At 33.6% G+C, this 24,361-nt stretch overlaps 2 protein-coding genes across 2 annotated transcripts; one reads left to right on the plus strand and one right to left on the minus strand.

The window, feature by feature from the left end:
- Positions 1-862: 862 nt before the first annotated feature.
- LOC21395657 (indole-3-acetate O-methyltransferase 1) lies at positions 863-6,115 on the plus strand. The gene is made up of 4 exons (XM_010097787.2): positions 863-998; positions 1,571-1,987; positions 3,746-4,021; positions 5,676-6,115. Exons 1-4 carry the CDS (start codon positions 888-890, stop codon positions 6,027-6,029), a joined length of 1,158 nt encoding a protein of 385 aa, XP_010096089.1. The 5' UTR covers positions 863-887; the 3' UTR covers positions 6,030-6,115.
- A 4,463-nt stretch (positions 6,116-10,578) lies between these two features.
- LOC21395659 (protein HOMOLOG OF MAMMALIAN LYST-INTERACTING PROTEIN 5) lies at positions 10,579-13,745 on the minus strand. The gene is made up of 6 exons (XM_010097789.2): positions 13,553-13,745; positions 13,274-13,374; positions 12,549-12,658; positions 12,003-12,078; positions 11,708-11,848; positions 10,579-11,535 (listed from the first exon to the last, which is right to left on the minus strand). The coding sequence occupies exons 1-6, from the start codon at positions 13,644-13,646 to the stop codon at positions 10,735-10,737; spliced, it is 1,323 nt and encodes a 440-aa protein (XP_010096091.1). The 5' UTR covers positions 13,647-13,745; the 3' UTR covers positions 10,579-10,734.
- Positions 13,746-24,361: the final 10,616 nt, after the last annotated feature.

A 24,361-nucleotide genomic window follows, 5' to 3' on the forward strand; every position in this document is an offset into this window, starting at 1 on the left:
ATCTGCTTTCCCACCCACTAAGTTTTCAAATAATGTCACCCCCTTGGAAATGTGAGAAGTCCTTTCGTGAGACATGCGAATGCATGTGATCATCATGAAAAAAATGGTAAATTCATAGGTCATTATCATTCTTTAATGTGGCACTACAAAACTATATTGCATATATATATATATATATATATACACACACACACACAATTACACTATTCACTTTATATATTAATCGGACAAAACTGTAATTTGGTTAATTAAGATCGATGAAAATTGATTTTAGACGTTCGAGCTAGCCATGTTCATGAGGACGTAACTCTTGAGATGAATTGCACTTGCCTCAAAATAATGTTTATTTCTAGTGGTGTCTTTTTAAGCGATCATGCCGTACTATATAATATTGTCACAAAAGAATCTTTCTACCCAAACACGATAAAAAAACATGACGCAAATAAAAAAAATAAAAGTAATTCATAATAATTAAATTTTCACAAATATATGGTGAATGATTTTGTATTTTAAGAAAGAGGATATATTAATTATATCAAGAAAGACTTTCCATGCGTCCAAAGAGAGCATAGGAGACTTTTCTAGTGGTGCCACCAAAAACTTAAAAGAAATAGTACCGCCACATGGGGCAATTAGAGAATTTTCAGAAAGCACCCCTTAGTCCCCCACCACTCCAAGATAAAATTTATAATTATTCATGTCCTCGACATTGCATACAATATAACTTCTTCTCACTCCATTGCCAAAAAAATTAATAATAACAAAAAATAAATAAAAATTAGATAAAAACTCTCTCTCCCTATCTATATATACTCAACGTTGGTTAGCCTCTCTTTCAAACTGCAGCCACATATATATAGTATACTCTCTTATTATTTCTCACTAAAATGGCTCCCAAGGGAGATAATGTTGTTGTCTCTAATATGAAGCTTGAGAGGATGCTTAGCATGAAAGGTGGGAAAGGCGAAACCAGCTATGCCAACAATTCCCAAGCCCAGGTAATTGATATATATATATGTGTGTGTGTGTGTGTGTGTGTGTGTGTGTGTGTGTGTGTATAATTAATCTATGTACTCCCATATATATATTGCTTTACTCCCATATACATATATATATATATATATATTCCTTCTTATGTACATGTATTTTATGAGAGTTCCCATTGTATTTTATGAGAGTTCCCATTTCTTTTCTTCACTAATTTTTAGTTATTTTTACTTAAATTTGTTTCAAGTTCTTAAACAAAGTCTTTGCTTTCATGTATACTCTAATACCAAATATATGAATTTAGAAAGCAAGTTTTCAAATAAGTCTTGTACTTTTGCCACATATGTGTGTGTACACGTATGTATATGTGCAATTGTTTTTTTATAACTGACTAGTGTTAATTAATGCTTGTGAATATAGTGTGTCTAGTATATTTCATGATAATAAACTAAATTTTTCTAACACTCGAGCAACAAAACAAAACCAAGCTTAAACTTTTCTCATTCTTTTGCATGTAATTGTCTATTATACATGTCAAATCTTTTTAACATGTACATATCACAAGTTCTTGTTTCCCATGCAGGCATTACATGCGAAATCCATGCTTCACCTCCTTGAAGAAACCCTAGATGGTGTTCAGCTAAACTCCCCTGAGGTGCCATTTGTGGTTGTGGACCTCGGATGCTCTTGTGGCAACAATACAATCAACATCGTCGACGTGATCATCAAGCACATGATCAAGCGTTACGAGGCCTTGGGATACGAGCCTCCGGAGTTTTCAGCTTTCTTTTCTGACCTCCCTAGCAATGACTTCAACACCCTATTCCAGATCCTCCCTCCGCTAGCCAATGACGGCGGCAGCATGGAGGAGTGCCTAGCCTCCGATAACCACCGCTCCTACTTTGCCGCTGGAGTCCCCGGCTCATTTTACCGGCGACTCTTTCCATCCAACTCCATTGACGTTTTCTACTCAGCCTTTTCCTTGCATTGGCTCTCGCAGGTTTGTTTTTCTTTGATGTCCTCTTTATTACGTCTCTACATATAATAGTATATATATGCATACCAATTCTCGAGTTATATATGTAATATTTTATCTCTATACAAGTTTGTTCCCAAGGACAATATTTATAGTAGTCTTTAATGTAAACCTAGCAAAATTGAATATCCAAGACGTTGAAATATCTTAAACGTTTGATTTCTTGCCGGCTAGAATAGGGTCAAAAAGCTAATGCAACAAAAACTTATGGTTGTCAATATATTGTAAGAGAAAGCAATTCATAAATAAGACAATATATTGGCGTTAAATATCTTCCCCATTGATTTAAAATTTACTCAACCGTACGTTTTGATGATGTCAAAAGTTATGAACTATTTTTTGTGAACAAAAGTTGTGTACTATTGAACTTAATTAGTTGAAGAACCGAATTTAAGATTCTGACATACATTAATTTCTCGTTATACTATGATATCGATGGGAATTTTATATTGTTTTGTACAGCTTTTTTTTTTTGTAGATACTATAGGGGGAGAGAGAGATAGGGATTTTTTTTTTCTTTTGAAACTATAGGGATAGAGAGAGATAGGGATTTTTTTTAATATAAAGTTTATTGTTTTATAATGCGTAAGTCACCATGTTTAAAAAACTTGTATATTGGTGTAAAGATTTCACATGAAATTAGGAAATTTATAAATAAGAGTTTGAGTAATTAAATTTACATTTGTGTGTATGCATAGATAAAAAGGGGGAGCATAAGGAGAGAAAGATCTAGATACTTTAGGGGAGAGAGTCTTCATATTTTGTTTTTTAAGGATTTTTTAAGAGTTATATATAAGGTTATTACAGCTGATCAATTATCATACAGTTCATGAGAATATTATGAAGATTTTAAACTAGCTCGTATTTTAGAAATTCATCAACAACCTTTCTATTAACTAAGCCCCACCCTTGACTTTTTGTTAAAGGTACTAGTATTAAAGTCAGAAAGTATAATTGACTTAGTGATCATCTTCTACATTTAAAAGTACTTAGTGTTATGAGTGTGTGTGTCTATATATATATATATATATATATATTATAGTATAAGCTTGGTAAGTCTTTCTGTCGACTAATCAAGTACTAGTTGATAGTTACATTGTATCTCAGCCAATATGAATTTGATCCAAAAAGTAATGGAAAAAAAGCACCTCCATTTAATTGGTCAAAGACATTGAATTTTATCATAGCCAAACTCTAAGGATAATATCTTACTAAGTGTTTGGTATGAGAATTCGTGCCATGATTTGAATCATAGTTTGTGACTCGTCACAGTGTTTTCTCATAGAAAATACACATAAACCAAGAATGATTCTGAATTCATGAACTGAACATCCACTTAATATTGTGTATAGAAAAACTTAGTATGACTAATCCTCTGTCTATTTTTCTTGTCTTGTTTCTTGCTCAAGAGTACCATTGTACTATTTCTAAATTTACTTATTGGGACGAAAATTCTCCATATACAATTTGTATAGTTTGAAATTTGATAAAGTCATGATATAAAAAAGAATAATTTGATTGTGTATTAAAAAAAATATTATTACAACTATAACCTTTCGTCTATTTCTCTTATCTTGTTTCATGTTGGAATAATACTATTATACTACTTGTAAATTTACACTATTCAGACGAAAAATTCCCAATCCAATTTTCGTGTCTCGTTTCATGTAATTTGAAAAAGTTACGAAATTGAAAGGAATAATTTGATTGTGTGGGACCCAGGTGCCAGAATGTGTGGTGGAAAAGAGATCATCAGCATATAACAAAGGAAGGGTGTTCATCCATGGAGCAAACGAGAGCACAGCAAAGGCATACAAGAAACAGTTCCAAACGGACTTGGCAGGCTTCCTTAGATCAAGATCAAAGGAGATGAAGAGAGGTGGGTCCATGTTCCTTGTCTGCTTGGGGAGGACCTCACTGGACCCCACAGACCAAGGTGGGGCTGGGTTACTCTTTGGGACCCACTTTCAGGATGCTTGGGATGATCTTATCCAAGAGGTAATTATATCAACAACAACAAAAAAAAAAAAAACATTCTGATTGTGTGCTTGTGTGTCAACAGTGTATACCATTTCATTCACAACAACAATAGTTATATAAGAAAAACAAAACAAAACAAAACAAAACAAAATAAAAGAAGGTATGATTAGCTATAGTTTTGTTTTTTGGCTAGAGAAAAGTCCGAGAAACCGGTGTTAGCGTTACCAAAGCGGCTATTCCAGGCGCCAAAAGAAATGTTCACTAAAAGTCCTACCCCTCAACGAGAATGTGTCACCTCGACTGCCTAACGGTCCGAATATCTAAGGACGTGATCTTAGGTGGCGAGCGTGCTAAATTGAGTGTCGAAATGGTCGAACAAATTTCAATATTTAAGTCTCTTAAAAAAGATCACGACACTCGAACCTTTGACCACAGACCTTAACCATGATAATTCTTTACGAGGGCACCACACACCATGGTTATGATTAGCTGTAGTTGGTCTGGTCTCACAAGACCTTATTATCAAATTCTACTGGTCATGATTAAACTGCATTGATTCTAGCCGTGGATTATCCCCCCAAAATGAATCTAGCCGTCCATTCTTTTTCCTCATTGTGTCGGCAGAATGATGACTATCATTGGCAGCTGGTGGATGGTCCATATGTTCCTAGCTGCCATGGGAATTTCATAGAGAGTGATGAGAAACAACACAATCATATCTAGTGTAGCGAGACAAGGAGAACACTTTGATACATCAGATCATTGTTTTGATCAGATGATGATTGAAAAAAACAAAACAACACAAAAACAAAAACAAAAAAAATAAAATCAAAATAAAAAGCCCTTTAATATATTGTCTGTTTATTTCACAAACTGAGTACGTACACAGAGAGTTGTAATCCTTTTTCTGATAAATAAACTATTCTGATCACAGCAGTACATTGATTATGATTAGGTTTTCATAGTTTATCTCAGTGAAAAAGAACTATATATTTATAGTATACAGCTTGAGGTGTCTCTGTGTGTTTGTGTCTATAAATATAAATATATATAGATATATATATATATACCCTTTTCATTTGGCCATGGAAAGAAGAAAACAAAATTGAAATATCTTCATTTAATCCATCCATTAGACAAGTTTGTCTTGGTTTAATTCTGAGTTTGACTAAGAATACTAGAATATATATATATATATATACATATATAAATATGTAGCAGGCTTCACAATCATATACTTTGCTAGATGATTAGTACCATAATAGTCCAGAAATGTTCAACTCATATGAACCTTTTCCAAATCATGCGGCAATAATCCTACTTATTTATGCATGACAAATTACTTTAGTTTAATCTTAAGAGGAGACAATTTTGGATGACAAAGGCCCTATTATTTATGCTTAACCCACCGTATTACCTTTTCTAAGAGTAGGTTATGAAGAAAAACTTTACAGGTAAGACACAGTTTTAAACCGTCAGCTTTTTATTAAGTTGTATCGATTTTATATTACTTTGATGTGATTTTTTTTTTACTTGAATGTATTTAGTGACGTACACTACCGATATGTAAGAATAGCTTACAACAGAAAGCTCCTGCTTTTTCACTTGTATGCATTTGTGGTCCAAGGCTTATTAAAGAAGTAGTTGTTAATTATGATGATGATCACTACAGGGCCTAATTAGTAGTGAGAAAAGGGACAATTTCAACATTCCAGTGTATGCGCCAAGTCTGCAAGACTTCAAGGAAGTGGTAGAGGCAGATGGGTCATTTGCCATAAACAAGCTTGAGGTCTTCAAAGGAGGAAGTCCTCTTGTGGTGAACCAACCTGATGATGCTGGTGAAATAGGAAGAGCCCTTGCCAATAGCTGCAGAAGTGTGGCAGGTGTCCTTGTTGATGCCCACATTGGTGACCACCTTAGTGAAGAGCTCTTTTCAAGAGTGGAAAGTAGAGCCACAAACCAAGCCAAGGAGGTACTTGAGCAGCTACAATTCTTTCACATAGTTGCCTCTCTTTCTTTTGCTTAGAGAAGAAGTGAGGGGTAAAAAGGGCATTCAATATTTTTTTTTTTTTTTTTTTTACCTTAGTTTTTTTTTTTTTTGGGTCATGTTTTTCCTCTCTTTTGTTTGTTATCTAATCTCCATTGAACATTATTCAAGTCCTGGAGATATGTCCCCATCAGACTTAAGAAGTGAGCTCCATCAGTAGGGTCACGTGGGTCACACCATGCGGGACCCACTTTTTATGTCTGATGAGGATATTATCTCACCGAGCTTTCATCTCCATTTACATAGAAAATGAGAAGAGTCCAACACACAAAAAGAGAGGGGAAACTTGTTAAGGCTTTTCTCAGTGCTATCCTTTTTTGTTTCTCCTTTTTTTTCTTTTTCTTTTGCCTTTTCTTTTGGGTGTTAATGTTATTACTGACTGTAGTGACCTTTATTTCCTTATGTGCTTTTGTGACTTTGTGTTCCCTTGAATGTAAACTAAGGTAAATAAAGTTAGCTATGTAGTAAACCCTTTTCGTTTTTTCTTCCTTTGTAGCTTATTATGATGTCTATATGTGAAATTAAAGTTGTATTAATGACGGGTTTGCTTTTGTACCTAGCTGACGACTTTGTAAACTGCCTTTATTGATTATTTAATTTGCTATCTTTACTATTACTGTTCTTCTTTAATTTTGTCCTTCTTAATATATTATTAAAAAAAAAACGAGGAGCTGGGTGTGTGATATATTTGTGAGTTAAAGCAGTAGTTATTTCAGTTAAAGCTCGAAATATTTTTTAATCTTTCTTTTAAAAAGTTTTGGACTATTTGTTGTCGTTTTTTGCTTTGTGGATCCTTGGATTACACTTTTGCATGTTTCTACTATTTTCTAACTTGCTAGCCATATTATTTACCTTTAAATAAATAAAGCCCGGACAGAACCAACAGAAGACAATTTATATATGAAATAATGTGTGTGTGTGTATTTCATCTAACATAAAAGATTATAGAACCTTTTCCATTATTCCTCTGATCCCAAAATTTACATAAGTTTCCCACAAAGGAATCCACACTTTAAAATCCAAACACTTATTCGGATTTTTTTATATATACCAACTCAAAAGACGATCAATTGTCATTATTTTACTGATAGATTCAGTATTCTATTGTAAAAATGACATGATATTTTTTAAAACGTTTACAGATAAAAAAAAAATGACAATTCAAATGCTACATCAGTTGGTATGAAAAAGTTGGAAATGTTGGGATCTCTTGGGCATTATCCTATCATGAAATTCTCAATCTTGATCAGATTCCACATCAGATGAATAGAATATGATTATATCGGCTTCTGATGGAAATTTAAAGCTAACCCTTTTCCTTACTTTCCCACTTTGACTTCCGCTAATTGAAGAAACATCAGTTTCTCCACTATGAATGACCTCTTCATCAACCTTCAAAAGCTTCTCTATAGAAACACTCTCCCTGGCTTTCGGGGTAAAATCTACGCAATCTTCGCGAAAAGGTGGACAAATTCTCTTCAAGGATTGTCGGAAAATGTTGTACTCTCCACCATTGGAGGCGCAAACACGGTCATCATTATTGCCTCGTAAATCAGAAAAGATCAATTCCTCAAGAGTTCTTTTCTTCATCACCACTTTCAGCTGATGGTATTGGTGCTCATTCTGTGGAGTTTTCGACTTGTTCTTCTCTGTCCGCGAGCATGTCGGCTTCATGAACTCGATTATCGATCTCAGAAAACCGACATTGCAATGATCAGAGTCCTCTTTTGGCAACCTTTCAGAACTTGAACGTCCTAAACAAGACAGGCATAGTCTCATTTCTTTTAAAGGATAACAACTCAAAAAATGGAGGAACAATGTGCAATATGGTTAAAGTAACTACGTAAAATGTTATATATGTGTGTGTGTGTGTGTATATATACATGTATATAGAATGCTTTTATATGACGGATTTTTCAAGAGAAAAGAATCTCATAGGAGGATAGACTTATTAGAATCCTTGTTATTGACAAAATCCAGTACATGGTGATCAAAGTAGAGAGGCAATAATAATAACGTGTAACAAATCTAGGAATATAGTATACCCTTTTGCAAATTACTAAACAACCCTTTTCAGCTCTTTGTTTAGGGGCTTTGAAACCAAGGGCAAAATGGTACCTAGAGAAGTAATAGATATACCTCGGATTAGATGTTGCAGTCATATACTGCATATAAAGTTAAATTATGTCCATTTCTTAGGATTATCCATTAATTTTGCGAGGAAAAGGTTTATTCGGTAAATTTCTTGCTGAGGACAATGCTAGGCAAGCAATAAAAACAAAAGTTATCGATACAATAGATAGAGCAGATTTTGTATGTCAAATGGCAAGGTCTCTCCCACTTTAACAGTTAATGTCGTTTCTTAAGAATTTTATTGTTTTATTGTTGGTGTCGTTTTTTGTTTTTCAGTTTTTCGTTTATTGTCGTTTTCACATGATATTCCAAAATTCCGCAACAAACGAAGATGCAGAGGATTCTCAGTTCTAGTTTTTATTGCCTTATTGTTGGTGTCGGTTTTTTTTTTTTTAGTTTTTATTTATGTATTTTTAATATGTTTTGTAAAAATTAATTTTGTGCAATTATTTCTCAAAAAAGTTCTGCGCAATTAAGTAGGAGGGTAAAAGTCACACTTAGATCCGTTTCGTTCGTTGATTCGAGTTTTTAATTCGAGTTGATATGTGACTTTATGTGAGAACTTTTTATTGTAGCAAAAAAGTTAAATGTGATTGTTTTTTAGAGCTTTTTACTATAATAAAACTCGAATCGGTGAAATGAACGAGATCTTAATGTCTCAAAAAATGCCGTAGGATATTAAAAACATCTTTTTTAAAACATTAAGGTATCATTTTAATATTATCCAAAACACACGGTATCAATAATGATTTTATCTTTTTTTGTCATGATTTTTTCTAGGTTGTTGTCGTTTCTAAACTACTGTAGCATTCTCGTTTTTTTTTTTCATTCTTACTGATGGTTTTTTCTGTATTGTTTCCCCCTTTTGGTTGACAATTCAGGTTCTTTGAGGTCTTTTTATATTTTTTGTCGTTTTCTAAAGACATCGTCATATTCCTTTTTTTTTCTTGGTTTACCATTCGCATTTTGATGTAGTTTGTAAGTGACTTGCTGTCGTTTCCAAACTGTTCTCTTATTCGGAAAATGTCGTTTTCTCGTTTGTGTCGTTTTTAGTCTAGTTTCTAGCGTTTCGCAAATCATGTCGTTTTTTTATTTTTCTTTTAACAAGTTTCTATTGTTGTTTTACAAAAACGTTCGTCATTTTATATTCGGTGTCGTTTATTGTACCTATACTACTATGAACATAACTTTTTTTTAAGGATAATGCTAGTAACATTAACTCAAATTTCAACTTTTATGTACTAACTGATATGACATGTGAGTTATCACTTTTTTATTGGTGGGTGTTTAAAATATTGTCACGTTATTTAATGATAAGAGATTGCATCTACTAATAAAGAAATTGACAACTCACATATCACATCAGTTAGTACATAAAAGTTGAGATTTGAGTTAGTCATCTAGGTTATGTTGTAATTAATGGGTGCTTGATTTCTATCGGCCAATTAAGGGATACAACCATTTTAGGTAAATAATGAAAATTCATGACTTTTCTAATAAGTATTTCCTCATTTCCTGTGCAGATACAATGGGACTTTTTATGATAAATGTTTCATGAAGAGTTGTAATTATCAACGAAAAGTCGTAACTTTTAGAATATTTGTTTAGAAAAATTGTAATTATTTTGAATTAAATGGAGGATGTTTTTCATCTCTAAATAAAAACTGATATCCTCTGCACTATAATAGTAAATACCAATTGCTCTATCTAGTATTTGCACTGAAAGTTAACGACTGAAAAAAGAGAATTTCTCTGTGCCAAGGCTTCGTATGAATGCCCATAATTTCATCATGGATCAAGGCATGGGAAATGTCAATTGTTTGGTCAGTCAAAATCATAGAAGTCTTAAGATACTGGACTATTGTTTATGCAATATTATAATTTGCAAAAAAAAAAAAAAACAAAAGAGTAGATAGCTTTACCAAGTCGAACATTCTGAGTAAAGTAAAGCAATCAGAACGTCTTTTAGATCTAAACTTGGTCCTTTGATGTTTGGAAGATGTTTAGATTGGCTTTACAGAAACTACTCACCAATGCAAGACCAAATCTAACTTGGTGCTATGATGTTAGAAGATGTTATAGATTGGCTTTCCAGGACTATTCACCAATGCAAGATCTTTGATTCAAGTACTTTGCGAAGAACCCCAGATGCCATGACAGAACATCCACTTAGACAAGAACAATGTTAATGTTATAAAACACCGAGGAATGCTGTTGAGCATCACCTACTAATAAAATGTTGGTCCTGCAACAAGAGATCTATAAAAATGAAACCCACCTGTGGTGCTTTGCACCGAGCACCGACGGTGTCCTAAGCATTTTTTTCTTAAGCAAGGCATGCCCATCTCATTAGGAAAACAAAAAGGGAGGGGTACTAAAACAAAGACAGGTGAAGTGAGGGATGAATCAATAATTTTTCATTCACACAAGCCAGTAATGCGAATCAAAGGTTCAAGACAACCAAGTATTCGTGCATGAATTTTTTGACATTTACAAGCCAACCGTGCAAGCAGAGTAGAATGACCTACAATCTCTCTTAGCAAAAAGGATCTCATTGACTGGCTTTGGCTGATGGATTAGTCAACAACTCAAGTGATTTTATCAAGTAGTCCACTGCAACCGACACATCATCAAATGCCAACGCACCAACCGCGAATCTGGCGGCCTTTTGTGCCTCGGCAACTTTCTCAGGCGGTGCCTGGTAGTTGCTGTCATACTTGTATGCCTTCGTTGAAGGAGGGGCAGGTTCTGAAACAGACCCGTTTCTGCTACTTGACTGGAACTGGACAGTTGGTTGGTGGCTGCTTGTAGGGGGTGCTGATTGGGGAGGGGGAGCGTAGGAAGCATCAGCACCTTGATAAAAAGGAGCATAGTGGGACGAGACCGCGGGAACACTGCTCTCAGAAAAACTTGGATAAGATTGGAAATGGGGATAGGAGTAAGAGGAGCTTTCAGGAGGATAATTATGAGGCAAATGCTGCTGGGGTTCTTGGGAATAGGATTGATGGTGGTATGGCTGAGGATAATCTGAAATTTCGGGTCTATGAGACGGAGGTGGAGGGAAGTCGTGTGCAGAGCAACTGGCAGTCGGGTAAGTTTGAGGAGCTGTTGGGACGTTTATGGAATGCTGATTGTTGACGTCATCATGGAAATGGTGTGGCGGATGTTGATTATTATCTTGATACTGAAATGATGGTGGAATGTTTGTAGAATGTTGGTCGTTCACTTTATCATGAAACTTGGCCGGCGGGGGAATATTTGAAGACAGTTTGTCGTTAACCGAATCATAGAACTGAGATGGATCAGGTTCCTGTCTGGAATTAACGGATGCAGATTCACTAGGCGCAGTATCCTGCAAAGACATGTTTGAAGACTCCTATCAGTTGTCTTGCATACAAAACTAGGACAACATAATTATAGTGAGAAAAAGAAAGAAAGAAATATGCATAGTTGCTTTTAGTGCATGTATATATGAATTGGTCAGCACGCTGAACATTAAACTACTTTCAGGTTTAGAAACATACATATGCGCCATCAGGGTTACTTGATGGAATTGACAGATCGTCATCACCAGAGGGAGGGCCTGGATTTGGCTTCCTTCCTTCTTTTAATGCTTTTCTTATATCAGCTGCCTTCCAAGCTGCATACTTCTGTTTCTCCTCAAGCTGTAAAAATTGATTGTGAAAAAATAAGCAATGCAAAAATCTAATAGTAGAGATCCATGTTATTAATAACACATAGCACATAACATATAACACCAAAAAATATGCATGCAAAATCCAGAAGCTTAGATTCTTAATCAACAAACAAGAAACTTACATCAGGCTGAAGTGCACCAAACTGGTTAATAATCTCAAAGAAAATGCTTGCAGCATAGAATGTTTTCGCAGTACTCCTGAAAAATGGAGAAAATAGACGAGATCAAAAGCAGATATAACCTTCCAAAGAAAATATAGAAGGCTGGTATATACAAGCATGAATTAGGACTTAAACCACAATCCCAATAAATACCGAATATGTTTACTTTGGACAAACTGAGATCATGACAGTAAACTAATGTTCTTAGAGTTGAGCCTGTTTGAGGAAGCACACAGACAACAAGAGCATAAAAAGAAGGAAAAGAAATCCAAATAAAAACTCACCATAAATAAAACTATAAACTTATTATAAAAATAAATAAAAAAATAAAAATAAAAATAAAAAAACAACAACAACAACAAAACATTGTCGAAAAAGTAGATAGCTTTAGTTGGTGCATAAAAAACACAAAGGAGACGGCTATGGACTCATGAGTTATTATGACAAAGCAAACGGTAAGTTGTTGTTAAGAGTATAGGCATATAAATGAAAATTTATTCAACGTACAAATCCGCTCGACCAGCGCGATCTTGCTTATCTGCTTTCCCAAATACATTTAAGGCAAATCCTTCCAGATATAGATTGTCCTCAGGCCCCAACTTCAGGGACTTCTTATCCTGTAAAGCACCATTTTGGGTAAAAATTAATAAAGAGGAGACACCTAATAATGCCCAATTCCATAGGAAAAAGAATCTCTTAAATACAAACAGTGTGTGGGCATTACAGGCAGCAAAAACATGTTACAGTTTTGGCTGCAAAGCGGATCCCAACATTTATTTTCGCACACCGAGATTAGGCAACCGGTGAACTGATTATCACACAGAGCCTAAGTACTAGTGCTTATAGGAGTAGTTCTAGGAATCTTGACTTTTTGATACCAACGAGCGTGACAATGAAAATGAATTATCATCCTTACATTGGTAAATCTAACTTTTTAATATTAATTAACACGACAATTTTTCAAACACCTACCAATAAAAGAATGAAACTCATATTTAGAATTAAAAAGTTGGGATTCCTATCATTATTCTATAAATTCAAAATTATTAATTGATTTTTTACTCAAATTTTCAAAAATGGCAACAAAAGATTCACTCCATCCTTTAAACAGTTCTCTCAGCAAACAAAAATTAGAAATATATCCAATCTTCAGAAACCAAAAATACAAGCTGAAAATTCATCAAATAGATTCTAAAAATACAATCTAAATAAAAGAGGAAAAATCAAAGGACCTTCTCGAGCTGGTTCATGAGGGAAATAAGCAAGGCATTGGTTGTCTTGGTACGCTCGTTCTGAGGAATCCTTAACCCTCTTTCCATCGCATATAACCGACCTATAAATATAATCAGATAATAATTAAACATTAATCTAACGTAAAACAACATCAAGGAATAAGATTACGGGAGAGATCGAAGAATCTGCGAGGGTTTTATAGCTGATTATCGAAAAAAGTGATGAACTTTCAAGGTTTAGAGAGAGAGAGATAGAGAGAGAGAGAAAGAGAAAATTACAGTAATAAGCGACGAGAGGCTCGTGTTTCTGCAACTCATCGGCTCGTTGGAGGTACGGCAAGAGGAGCTTCGCGGGCTCGGTTTCGCTCGCCATTAATGGAGTTCTCTGTGTCTAGAGAGAGAAAGAGTCGAGAGAGAGAGAGAGAAATTTTTCAAAGTTGATCAAAGGAAGGCAAAGTTTGGATTTTGGAAGAACAAAGGCAGAGGAAGATGGGTTTTGGGGCGACCTATACCGACGTCGTTTTATTGACAGACTAATCTCTTTTTTTTTTTTTTTTAAGACCAATCTTCGAAGCTAAGATAGTAAGATTTAATAATTATTTTTATTTTCTCTAGCGGTGGCGTCCTCTTAATTTTAACTTACTACTCATCCACCTCCACATTTTCTTGTATTTATATGAAGTCCCTCATGTTAACCTTTCTTTCTCGAATATACCCTCCATGGTTCCCTAACATAAAAATAACGGTGATTTAAGGAAATGACCAAGGTTTTATTTGTTTCGACATTCCAATGATAGTGATTTGGTTTGAATTGTAGGATTTGAATTGTGGTGTTTTGAATTGCGATTCAAATCAATATTTAAATACGTAAATAAATTATAATTTGAATTGAGAATAAAATTCAAATTGTATTTGTATAGATTATTAAAAATTATCATTGGAGTTTTACAACAAATGTTATAAAATCTCATTATAAACGAAGTATTTTAAATATGCAATACGAGTGAAGATTTGTTCATCTCTTTATTATGAACATACAAAAAATAAAACCATCTTAATTGGAGTTGAAATGAATAAGTAAAAAAAAGAATTGTGTTTCAAATTGTGAATTATAAGGAGTGTGAATTTTAAAATCAACCATTTGAATTGTAATTGACGGTTTAAAGTTATTAGATACAATTCAAATTATTGAATGGTTCAAAACCAAACATGGGGCAAGTTTAGGGAGTGTTTGAAAAATAAACAAACAAACAGGGACAGAGGTTTTGGAGGGAGAAAATAATCGTTTTCTTGGTCAATCTGATATCTCATATTTATTGATAAAAATAATTGATGAATCTCATTTTACTCAGATCATTTTCTTTATTATCTGACATCATCCTGGACGGATACTTGACATTTCCCCCATCTTTTACGTCCTTCACAAGGGAAAACGAAAGCCAATATTTCCTTTTTTCGTAAATGCATGATGTGATGGATCAAAAAAATATGAAGAGAACGTTTGATTCATGAATTAGAATCATGAGATTAGAATTATTTTTGATTTACGTGTATTTTTTGTAAAAAAAAATACTGTAACGAGTCACGAACCATGATTCGAATCAGGGCCCGAATCCCTCTTCCAAACATCCTAGAAGTTTCAAATGGAATGTGTTATTTATAGTCCAAATCTGATGTCCTCATTTTTCAATTTCGGAGGCTGTCCCGCCGAGATAGAAAAAAATGAGACAGTGGATATTTCAAATGGCATGTGTTACAAAGCAAGTCATTCCTTTAGTTTGGAACCAGAATGTAATTAGTTCCATTATGGACTTGTGGCACCACCTCTCCTGGTCCAGCTAGTGCTTACTCTTGTACAAGGGATCAGAAATTTGAAAATAGATTTTGCTTGAATATAAAATGAGTAAATAAATAGTTTGTGGAGAAAGTTGATTAAGTTTAGAGTGAGAATTGACTCCATAGAGATTTAGACCCCGTTCATTTCACCGATTCGAATTTAGAATTCGAGTTTTACTACAGTAAAAAACTCTCAGAAACAGTCACATCTAACTTTTTGCTACAATAAAAAGCTTTCACATAAAGTCACATCTCAACTCAAATTAAAAACTCGAATCAGCAAATTGAACGGATGATTAGTAGTAGTTTAATAGGTTAGAAAGTGAGAATGATTCCATAGATATTAGGACATGCTAAAAGCTTCTCTTTCTCTTTTAGGTTGATTGTTTTTCTTATACAAATCTAAAAATATTGATATGTAACCAATGTGGACTTTGCAAACCACCCTTTTTTTTCTTAAGAACTTAAATCAATTTAATTTTCAAGAGGCTATAAAAGTCGTACATTGTACATGCTCCTGCTATATATATAACCATTGTTGATCACTTCATTTTAACCAATCAAGAAATTTGAATCTGAACTCAGGGATCCACTCATAATATATGATGGCAAAAAATCTTCAATGTCAATTTTTAAGGCTCCGTTCATTTCACCGATTTGAGTTTAGAATTCGAGTTTTACTAGAGTAAAAAGCTCTCAGAAACAGTCACATCTAACTTTTTTACTACAGTAAAAAACTCTTACATAAAATCACATATCAACTCGAATCAGCAAATTAAACGAACCCAATTAATTAAAAACTTAGCAGTCATGATCGTAATAACTAGCACTTTTTGTCACGTCATCAGTGCCAACCTAATACTTGTACACCGCTAGAAAGGCTCTTACCATATACAGTAACTTTTGTGAATTTCATAGACAACTTCTCTCATGAGTAAAAGTTAATCAAAATTTCCATTTACATCATAGTTTGCTTTCAAATCTACCCCTATTTCCCAACCCAAAAAAATTTATAGTTGTCAACTGATCAGTTCATACTTGTCATACCCCTTTGCAAGTGACAAAACTAACAGAGACAAGATAACAAAGCCTTGGTTTTCTCAATTCCAGCCCTAGCCTCATCACACCGAATGTCGATCTGTTCGACATTCTTTTGCTTTTCCTTTTACTTCCTTGTGCTCAGCCTTGGTAGCCTCACAAGTGTCCTTTGAGTTTTACCATGTTCTTCTTTGAGAGCATCAATCTCCAAATCACTTTTGGCCAATTTCTCCTCAAGCTCCTTCAGCAATGCCCGAGTCTCTTCGATCTGATCCACGAGCACAACAGCACTTTCCCAAGCTTCATTAAGGGCAATTTCGCAACTACTTGGACCTTTGGCTTTCTCATTTTGCTGAGCAAGGAGACTATTCTGACAAGCTATCATCTCCTGCAGACTTTCATGCTCTTTCTTCGCTTCCGAGAGTCGGCAATGGTGTGCCATGAAAGCTCTAACTTCCTTGTATAAATCACTGAATAGACATTTGGTTCGTGGATTCAGAACCATGATTCGAAATTATTCTCATTTTACGTGTATTTTTTTAAGAGAAATACACTGTAAAGAACTATGAATCACGATTCAAAATAAATGACGAATACAGGAAATAAACATCCCCATTGTGAAGCAAACTCAATGATGCAAAAGCCTTGTTTGCCTTGTCTATCATTGATTCCACATCCACATTGCCCTGAGATATGAGATCTGCAATCAAAGCCTTCCTTAAGAATTCAGCTTTTGGTGCGTGTCGTTGGCGCAACCTCGAAGACTTGTTCTGAAATTTCATGTTCGGGAAATGGCGAAGCCTTGACAGTAAGCTGCTCTCATTTACATCCAGAAGAACAGTGTCACTATCATTATCTCTAAGGGAGTCGCTCTGACTGTTTATCTCATTTACATCCACAAGAACAGTGTCACCACCATTCTCTCTAAGGGACTCGCTCTGACTGTTTACTCTCTTCTGCTCTTCCTTAATTGCAGACGGAACATTACCCATACTATCTTTCCCTGTTGGTTGTTGACTGTCGTAATTGCGCGATATCTTGGTTGGCGGCGGTATCTTGTTTGCATCCACAAGAACCTCATTCTTCCTAAGAGACTCGTTTTGACTGTTTACTATCTTCTTGTTTTTCTTGATTGGAGACAGAACACTACCTGTTGTATCTTTCCCTGTTAGTTGTCGACTGTCGTAATTCCGCAGCATCTCGGTTGGAGATGGTATCTTGTTTGCATCCACAAGAACATCATTTTCTCTAGGAGACTCGCACTGAGTGTGTACTATCTTCTACTTTTTCTTGATTGGAGATTGAACATCACTCGTTGTACATTTTCCTGTTAGTTATTTTCTGTCGTAATTTCGTAGTGTCTTAGTTGGAGACAGTATCTTGTTTGCATCCACAAAAACAGTGTCGTTATCATTCTTTCTAATTGTGCTTTTTAGTTGGTGGATTTGTGCCATGATTTGAACCATGATTCGTTGTTCGCTACAGTATTTTCTCTCACAAAAATTACATGTAAATCGAGAATGATTCTGAATTTATGAACCAAACGTCCACTAATAGACTCACTCTTCTGTTTTTTCTTCATTGGGGATGGAACATTACTCGCTGTATGTTTGCGGGTTGTTTGATTCCTGCCGTAACTGCGCAGTACCCTGGTTGGAGGCAGTATCTTGTTTACATCCACAAGAAGAGTGTTGTTATCATTCTTTCCAAGAGACTTCTTTTGACTGTTTATGCTCTTCTGTTTTTTCCTTGATCGGAGATGGAACATTACACGGTGGCGGTGCCTGTTTGCGCGGCGGTTTTGCAATGCCGTCATTGGACAGTGTCTTGATTGGAGGTAGATTTAATCAACAGTCTAGCTTCCAAGTAACCAACCAAAGCGAAAACAAAAGCAAAAACAACTATCATTATGGTTATAGTTTTTCTCAATAAATTGTACTAAAAGGCCAAACTTACACATAAAGTTAGCATTTGTTAACATAATAAAGAAACATGGGGAATAATAACTAAAATTTCTAACCTTAATCGAAATGCAAGAATTCTGCATTTTTCTAATCACACAAAATCCAGCCCCGATTTTAGATTTTGTCAAAATTAGCTATGCAGAAAGATACTATTACCCTTCCTGAGTTTAGGCGGCCGCCTCATGCCCCACCTGGATTTTTTTTTTAATTTTAATGTTGTAGGTATATTTTATTAAATTTTGTAGTTTGCCCTCCTTAAAATTCTAAAACTATATACGTCCGCCTTCCTTTAAAATCTAAAATTATATATCCGGTCTCTCCTCACTTAATTTTCTGACTCCACCCCTGAAGGGGAGGATATTTCTCTTATTGTACGTATATTTTGTTAAATTTTATAATTTGCCCTCTCTAAAACTCTAAAAATATATACGTCCGTCCTCCCTTAAAATCTGAAATTATATGTCCGTCCCTACTCACTTAATTTTCTGGCTCCACCTCTGAAGGGGAGGATATTTTTCTTATTGTATTTAGCTTGCATTCCCTCCCTTTTGAAGATTTGAAATCCCTCATCCCGATCCATTAACTGCTCTTTTCTCTCCTACTAAACAACAATATGGCCCAAAATCCTTTCCATTAAACCTCTCATTTTCGATCAACCTACCAAAATTACACACACATTTCCCCCTTTTGTTTAATTTTCAACAGCAAACATTCATTTAGCAAAGGAGAAGGAGTAAATAATACAGCAAATATTCATTTTAGTATCCTCTTTGAAATCCCTGTTTTTTATTTAAATAAAATAAAATAAAAAAAGCCCTAGTCTATAACTCGACCATAGAAATTGTTTCTCTTCGTTTTTTACTTCAAAAGCTAAAAACCAGTTTAATCGGAAGCTGAAAAAATTTTAAGAGTTTTGCAGAGGAGAGGGAGAGAGAAACCTCTTACACCGTAATGGCGTCCAAAGTGGCTGAGAGACGCTCGGGAGTCTTATATAGAGCAGACGAGCAACGAGAGCTCTTGTTCATTTGTATTTTTTAAAAGTTCAAAACTTGATTTGAGTTAAGATGTATTTGAATATAATTTAAATTATGACTCAATTTGAGTTTGTGTTTAAAATATGCACATTTTAAGTTATGGTTTAAATTGAGAATCTATTGAGTTTGTATTTGAGTGGGTCAAAACTTGAATTTGTATTTGGATAATATTTTAATAAAAACTCAATGACAATGAAAAATTTTAATAGGGTATATAAGTGGAGTTTTATTCGTCTCTTCGCTGTGAATGAAAAAGTTAAAACGAAAAAGTTATAGTATTTTTAAGAATAGAAAAAATATTGTTTATTAACTTGAGTTTGAGTTTAGAAACTTGAGTTGAGGATGAACTTAAACTCAGATTTTAGTCACAAACTCAGGTTAAAACTCAAGTTCAAACTCAAGTTCAAACTCAAAATTTTACAAAAGAATATGAACTTGAATAAAGTTATAACTTGAGTTTAAATTTTTTTTAAGTTTAAATACAAATGATTTGTGTAAACTTGTGTTCAAAAAGCAGAACAAGTCCAACAAAAATCTTTATGTAGTTTATTTGGGGTTAAAAACGCCAGTCCCTAAACTTTGCTCTCTATGCTAAATAGATTAGCCTTAGCGGTCGTTTGTTTTATAATTTATATATATATATATATAAATTTAATTTATTGATTTTACAACAGTATTTTTTAAAAAAATTGAATTTTAAAAGTGAGAATCAATAATTATAATTTGAGTATACTTTCTAAATAAATCCTTAGATATTAAAGGCCATCTTGAACAATTCGACCTGGGGTGGATTTGAACCTTTTTTGTTTGAATTATTTGAATAGGAATTATGGTGATTTAAATTGTATTTTTTTTATATACAAATAAATTATAATTTGAATTTCCAATAAAATCAGAATTACTATTTGGATAGAGTGTTAAAAATTACATTAGAATTTCACAACAAATATTATAAAATCTCGTTTTAAATGACATATTTAAATATGCAATATGGATAAAAATTTGTTCATCTCTTCATGATGAACATAGAGAAAAAAATTATCTCAATTAGAATTAAAATAAAAAAGTTATACATTTTTAAACTTAAAATTGAAGAGAAAAGTAAAAAAACAAAAAAAAAATGAGTTGTTTTTCCTATAGCACAACCATTTAGAGAATTGAAGGGTGTGAATTCTTATTTAGACCTCGTTTATTTCACCGATTCGAGTTTTGCTACAGTAAAAAGCTCTCAGAAACAGTCACATCTAACTTTTTTGCTACAGTAAAAAGCTCTCATATAAAGTCACGTCTCAACTCGAATTAAAAACTCGAATCAACGAACTAAACGGTTAGTTATTTTTAATGTTTTGAATTGGGGTTAGTGATCCGAATGACCCCCATTTATTGATAAACCAAACGCTAATTTGGATAATTGGGCCTGATCGAATTGGAGCTAAATGTTCAGATAGATGTAAGGGTGTTCACAGATCCCAATCTGCAATCCTATCCAGAATTGGGGATTTTGAAAATTTTAATCCGTGTTCGATTCAAAATCTTTTCAGATTCGATCTAATCTAATTCAAAATCTATATTTTACAGATTTGACTCATAGATTCACATATTGTGACCTTTAAAATATAAATTAATAAATATCCATACAATAAACACAACATGAAATATTAATAAGCATTAAATTGTTACTTCAAATAAAAAAAATAGGGTTTCACAATGGGCTGGTCTTTGTATTAGGACTAGGGATATCAGATAGGGTTAATTAGACATATGGCCAAATTACACTTCTATAATTAAAATATAGCTTACGTTTGAGAATATTTTATACATGGCCTAATTGTATAATGACATTTAAATAATGCATTATGCAATTATTTTTCTAACCTTTTAATGATATTAATTTCCCACTTAATCTTGATATTGCTCTACTTTTTTTCCCATATTTTGTGGGATATCAACCTTTTAAATTGCAAAAAAAATCAAATCCCATGAAATAAAAAATTCAAATCTCATTCAAATACATGTTCATTAATGAATTATTTTTATTTAACAATACACTATATCTTATCGAAGAGATAGACATGTTATAGTAAATTCAAATAAAATGCTAAAGGAAAAATAATATGTACCAACAGAGGGAGAGAGAAATAAGAGAGAACAAGTGAGAGAAAAGCAGTGAGAGAGAGGTTCACAAGGCCGGTAGGACGGCGCTTCGATGGTCTACTGGCCTCCAATCTTCATCCAGAAGGTTATTGTTGGCCGATCTACGTTGTGCTGGGGTTTGTGCCGCCAGGAGAGTGGAGCTTGGCTGGAATCAGAGACTGGGTGCGCAACTGGGAGAGGGATTTTCTCTGTTGTTGATATGCTCTCATATCGACTAGGTCAGATTGTGGTGGGAGAGAGTGGTCAGATAGTGCTAGGATCTGCCACGGTTTGGGCAGTTTTAGTTGTCGTCTGCCTACTGTAAGTGTTAAGGGATCCAACTGTGGTTGTGGTTGGGTTCGTGCCGCCGATTGTAGGTGGCCAGCAGTACCTTTGGTCTGGCCGTGGGGATGGCAAGGTTGGGGCCGTTGATGATTTTTGATGGGCAGTTGGACATAGTTGGGTGATTGAGGCTTCATGGTGGTTGGCGTTGAGGGGTCTCGGACACGTGCTTCGTTGTGGTGGCCGCGCTCTGGACTTGTGTTTAGTATTGATTTTATGTTATGTGTTTGTTTTTTGTTTTGGTGTGTTGATAATAAAGGAGGTTGTGATTTTAACACCTCCTAGTGTTCGTTATGACCCTCCACCAGGTCGAGTCGATCACTGTCGGTGTGGGTTGTTTAGTCTGGTTAGGAATTTCCTTAGGCCGTGTAGATGTCCCCTATACTAGGAGTTTGGTGTCGCTCGAATGGGTTAATCCGTCAACTGTTTGGTCTTTTTCAGCTAGCTTCAACCATGCTCGAATTTTATGTGTTGATCGGGCTTTTTCCCTTTATGTATCAGCATTAGTATTCGCGCTTGTACTATCATTATTTTTAATAGTGAGTCCAGTTATTCGGGTCGAATTTCATTGTATTCGGGGTCATTTATGATTTTATGTCGAGTTTGTATTTCATTCCTTTTAGTAATGAAATTTCCCTTTATCCAAAAAAAAAAAAAAAAAAACGATATCCTATCACTAAAATACATGCTCATTAAATTAATTACATTATTTTGTTTAACAATACACTATATCTTATCATTAAAATACACGCTCATTAATTTAACAATACACCGTATCCTATCATTAAAGCATATGCTCATTAAATTAATAACATTATTTTGTTTAACAATACACCGTATCATGTCATTAAAATATAACTCATTAAATTAATGATGTTATCAGGTGTTTTTAACTGTCATTATCTATGTTTGATTTTTCATTAAAAAGATTTAAAATTCGTATTTATCAGATGCTCATGTTTTTTTAATTGAAATCCCCATAATTGTTGAGTACTAATATATTCATATACACACACACAAGACACTGGTTCCATAATCTTTGCTAAAACAGTAATTAGTACTTTTTTAAATCGCAAAAGCTCATTTAATACAGATACAATTTTAAATAAATCTAAATTTTAGATTCTCCTAAAGCTGCTTCAACAGATTTGCATCAACAAATCACATAAGGGGTATTTAGAAGATATATTCAAACTCATAATTCTAATTTTGTTATAGTATTTTCTATCTCATAAAGAATTTAAACTTAAAAATTTTTTCTCTCATAAAATTCTCACTAATAAATTAAAATCAGTGATTTAAATGTGTAAACCGGACCTATAATCATTAGTTTGACTGCTTTTAGATTTTGTTTATTCAAAATTCAATATTCTTTGTAGATAATGCTTGGTTGTCTCTAAGAATAAAAAAGGGTGAAAGAAGAAAATAAGTCAAGACTTGAGATGAATTAAAATTAATAGGCCAATAGTTTACATAAGTTAATAAATAGGCCAAATTATTGTTTTCGTCCATAACTTATCTGGTTATGAACCATAACTTGACAAGTTTATCTATAACTTATCTGGTTATGAACCGTAACTTGACAAGTTATGGCCTATTAATTTCTATAACTAAAAAATGGCCTATATACTTTCTTAAATTTTTCATATTGGCCTATTTCCTACTATTTCCCAATAAAAAATAGTCAGTCAATGAATTAGTTGGATCATTTTTTTAGGAAATTAATTAAGAAAACAATAGGGAAATTCGTTACAGATAAACACGCGGAGCAAAAATTTCTCAAAAAAAAAAAAAATGTCAAACAAAATCAATTAAAGGGGTATTTCTAGTTTGCCAATAAATGTATTTCAAAAACTGAGCTATACATGTAATATTTTTAAAAGTCAGCCAAATTTTAATTCAACTTTAAAAAAAGATTCATATTGTAATTTTTACTATCTATCTATTAGATATGGACTTTGTAGTAGGATATTTGATATGAGTCACTAAGTATATACGAGATTTTAAAAAAAAAAATTAACTTATAAAAATTTATATATATAATTATAAAAATTATTTATATATGTATATATATGATTTTGGATTCATGGATTTCACAGATTGAAAAGTGCTCAATCTGTAATCCGATCCAAAACCTTCGGATTGGGAAAATCCCAATCCGTGTCCGATTCAACACCATTTTTAATCTAATCGAAAACTTCGAATTGAATTGGATTTGACAAATCAATTGGATTCGCGGATTCCGTGAACACCCCTAGCTGAATAATGGTTTGGTTCACCGTTCGAATTGTAATGATTTAGTTTGAATTGTAGAATTTAAATTGTGGTAATTTATATTGCAATTCGAACCGTTTGGATATGCAAATAAATTATAATTTTAATTGAGAATAAAATCCGAATGGTGTTTTGGTAGATGTTGAAAATTGTCATTACAGTTTTCAGGCATGATTATTTCCCTGTAAATGACATATTTAAATTTGCAATATGAATGGAGAATTATTCCTTTTTTATTTTGAACATATAAAAAAATCATCTTAATTAGAGTTGAAACAAAAAAATAATGACATTTTTAAGCTTGAAGTTGAAGAGAAAAAAAAATAAAAAACAATAATGTTTGAACTGTTGTCAACAATCCGAATTGTAAATTTTAGGGGGCGTATAAATTTTAAAATCAACCTTTTGAATCGTAGTTGATGGTTTGAATGGTCACTCTTTACTTTTAAAACAAACACTAATTTAAA

The sequence above is a fragment of the Morus notabilis genome, unplaced genomic scaffold (assembly GCF_000414095.1).
Source record: "Morus notabilis unplaced genomic scaffold, ASM41409v2 Scaffold1436, whole genome shotgun sequence".
NCBI classification, from domain to species: Eukaryota; Viridiplantae; Streptophyta; class Magnoliopsida; order Rosales; family Moraceae; genus Morus; species Morus notabilis.

What these genes read in the sequence shown, in the direction of transcription:
- LOC21395657 (XM_010097787.2), top strand. Translation starts at nt 888, where the DNA reads ATGGCTCCCAAGGGAGATAATGTTGTTGTCTCTAATATGAAGCTTGAG. An exon ending in CCTTGCATTGGCTCTCGCAG is followed by an intron (nt 1,988 to 3,745) that starts GTTTGTTTTTCT and finishes TGTGGGACCCAG; the next exon opens with GTGCCAGAATGTGTGGTGGA. An exon ending in GGGATGATCTTATCCAAGAG is followed by an intron (nt 4,022 to 5,675) that starts GTAATTATATCA and finishes TGATCACTACAG; the next exon opens with GGCCTAATTAGTAGTGAGAA.
- LOC21395659 (XM_010097789.2), bottom strand. Translation starts at nt 13,646, where the DNA reads ATGGCGAGCGAAACCGAGCCCGCGAAGCTCCTCTTGCCGTACCTCCAA. An exon ending in CGCGCTGGTCGAGCGGATTT is followed by an intron (nt 12,079 to 12,548) that starts GTACGTTGAATA and finishes TCCATTTTTCAG; the next exon opens with GAGTACTGCGAAAACATTCT. An exon ending in TTGGTGCACTTCAGCCTGAT is followed by an intron (nt 11,849 to 12,002) that starts GTAAGTTTCTTG and finishes CAATTTTTACAG; the next exon opens with CTTGAGGAGAAACAGAAGTA.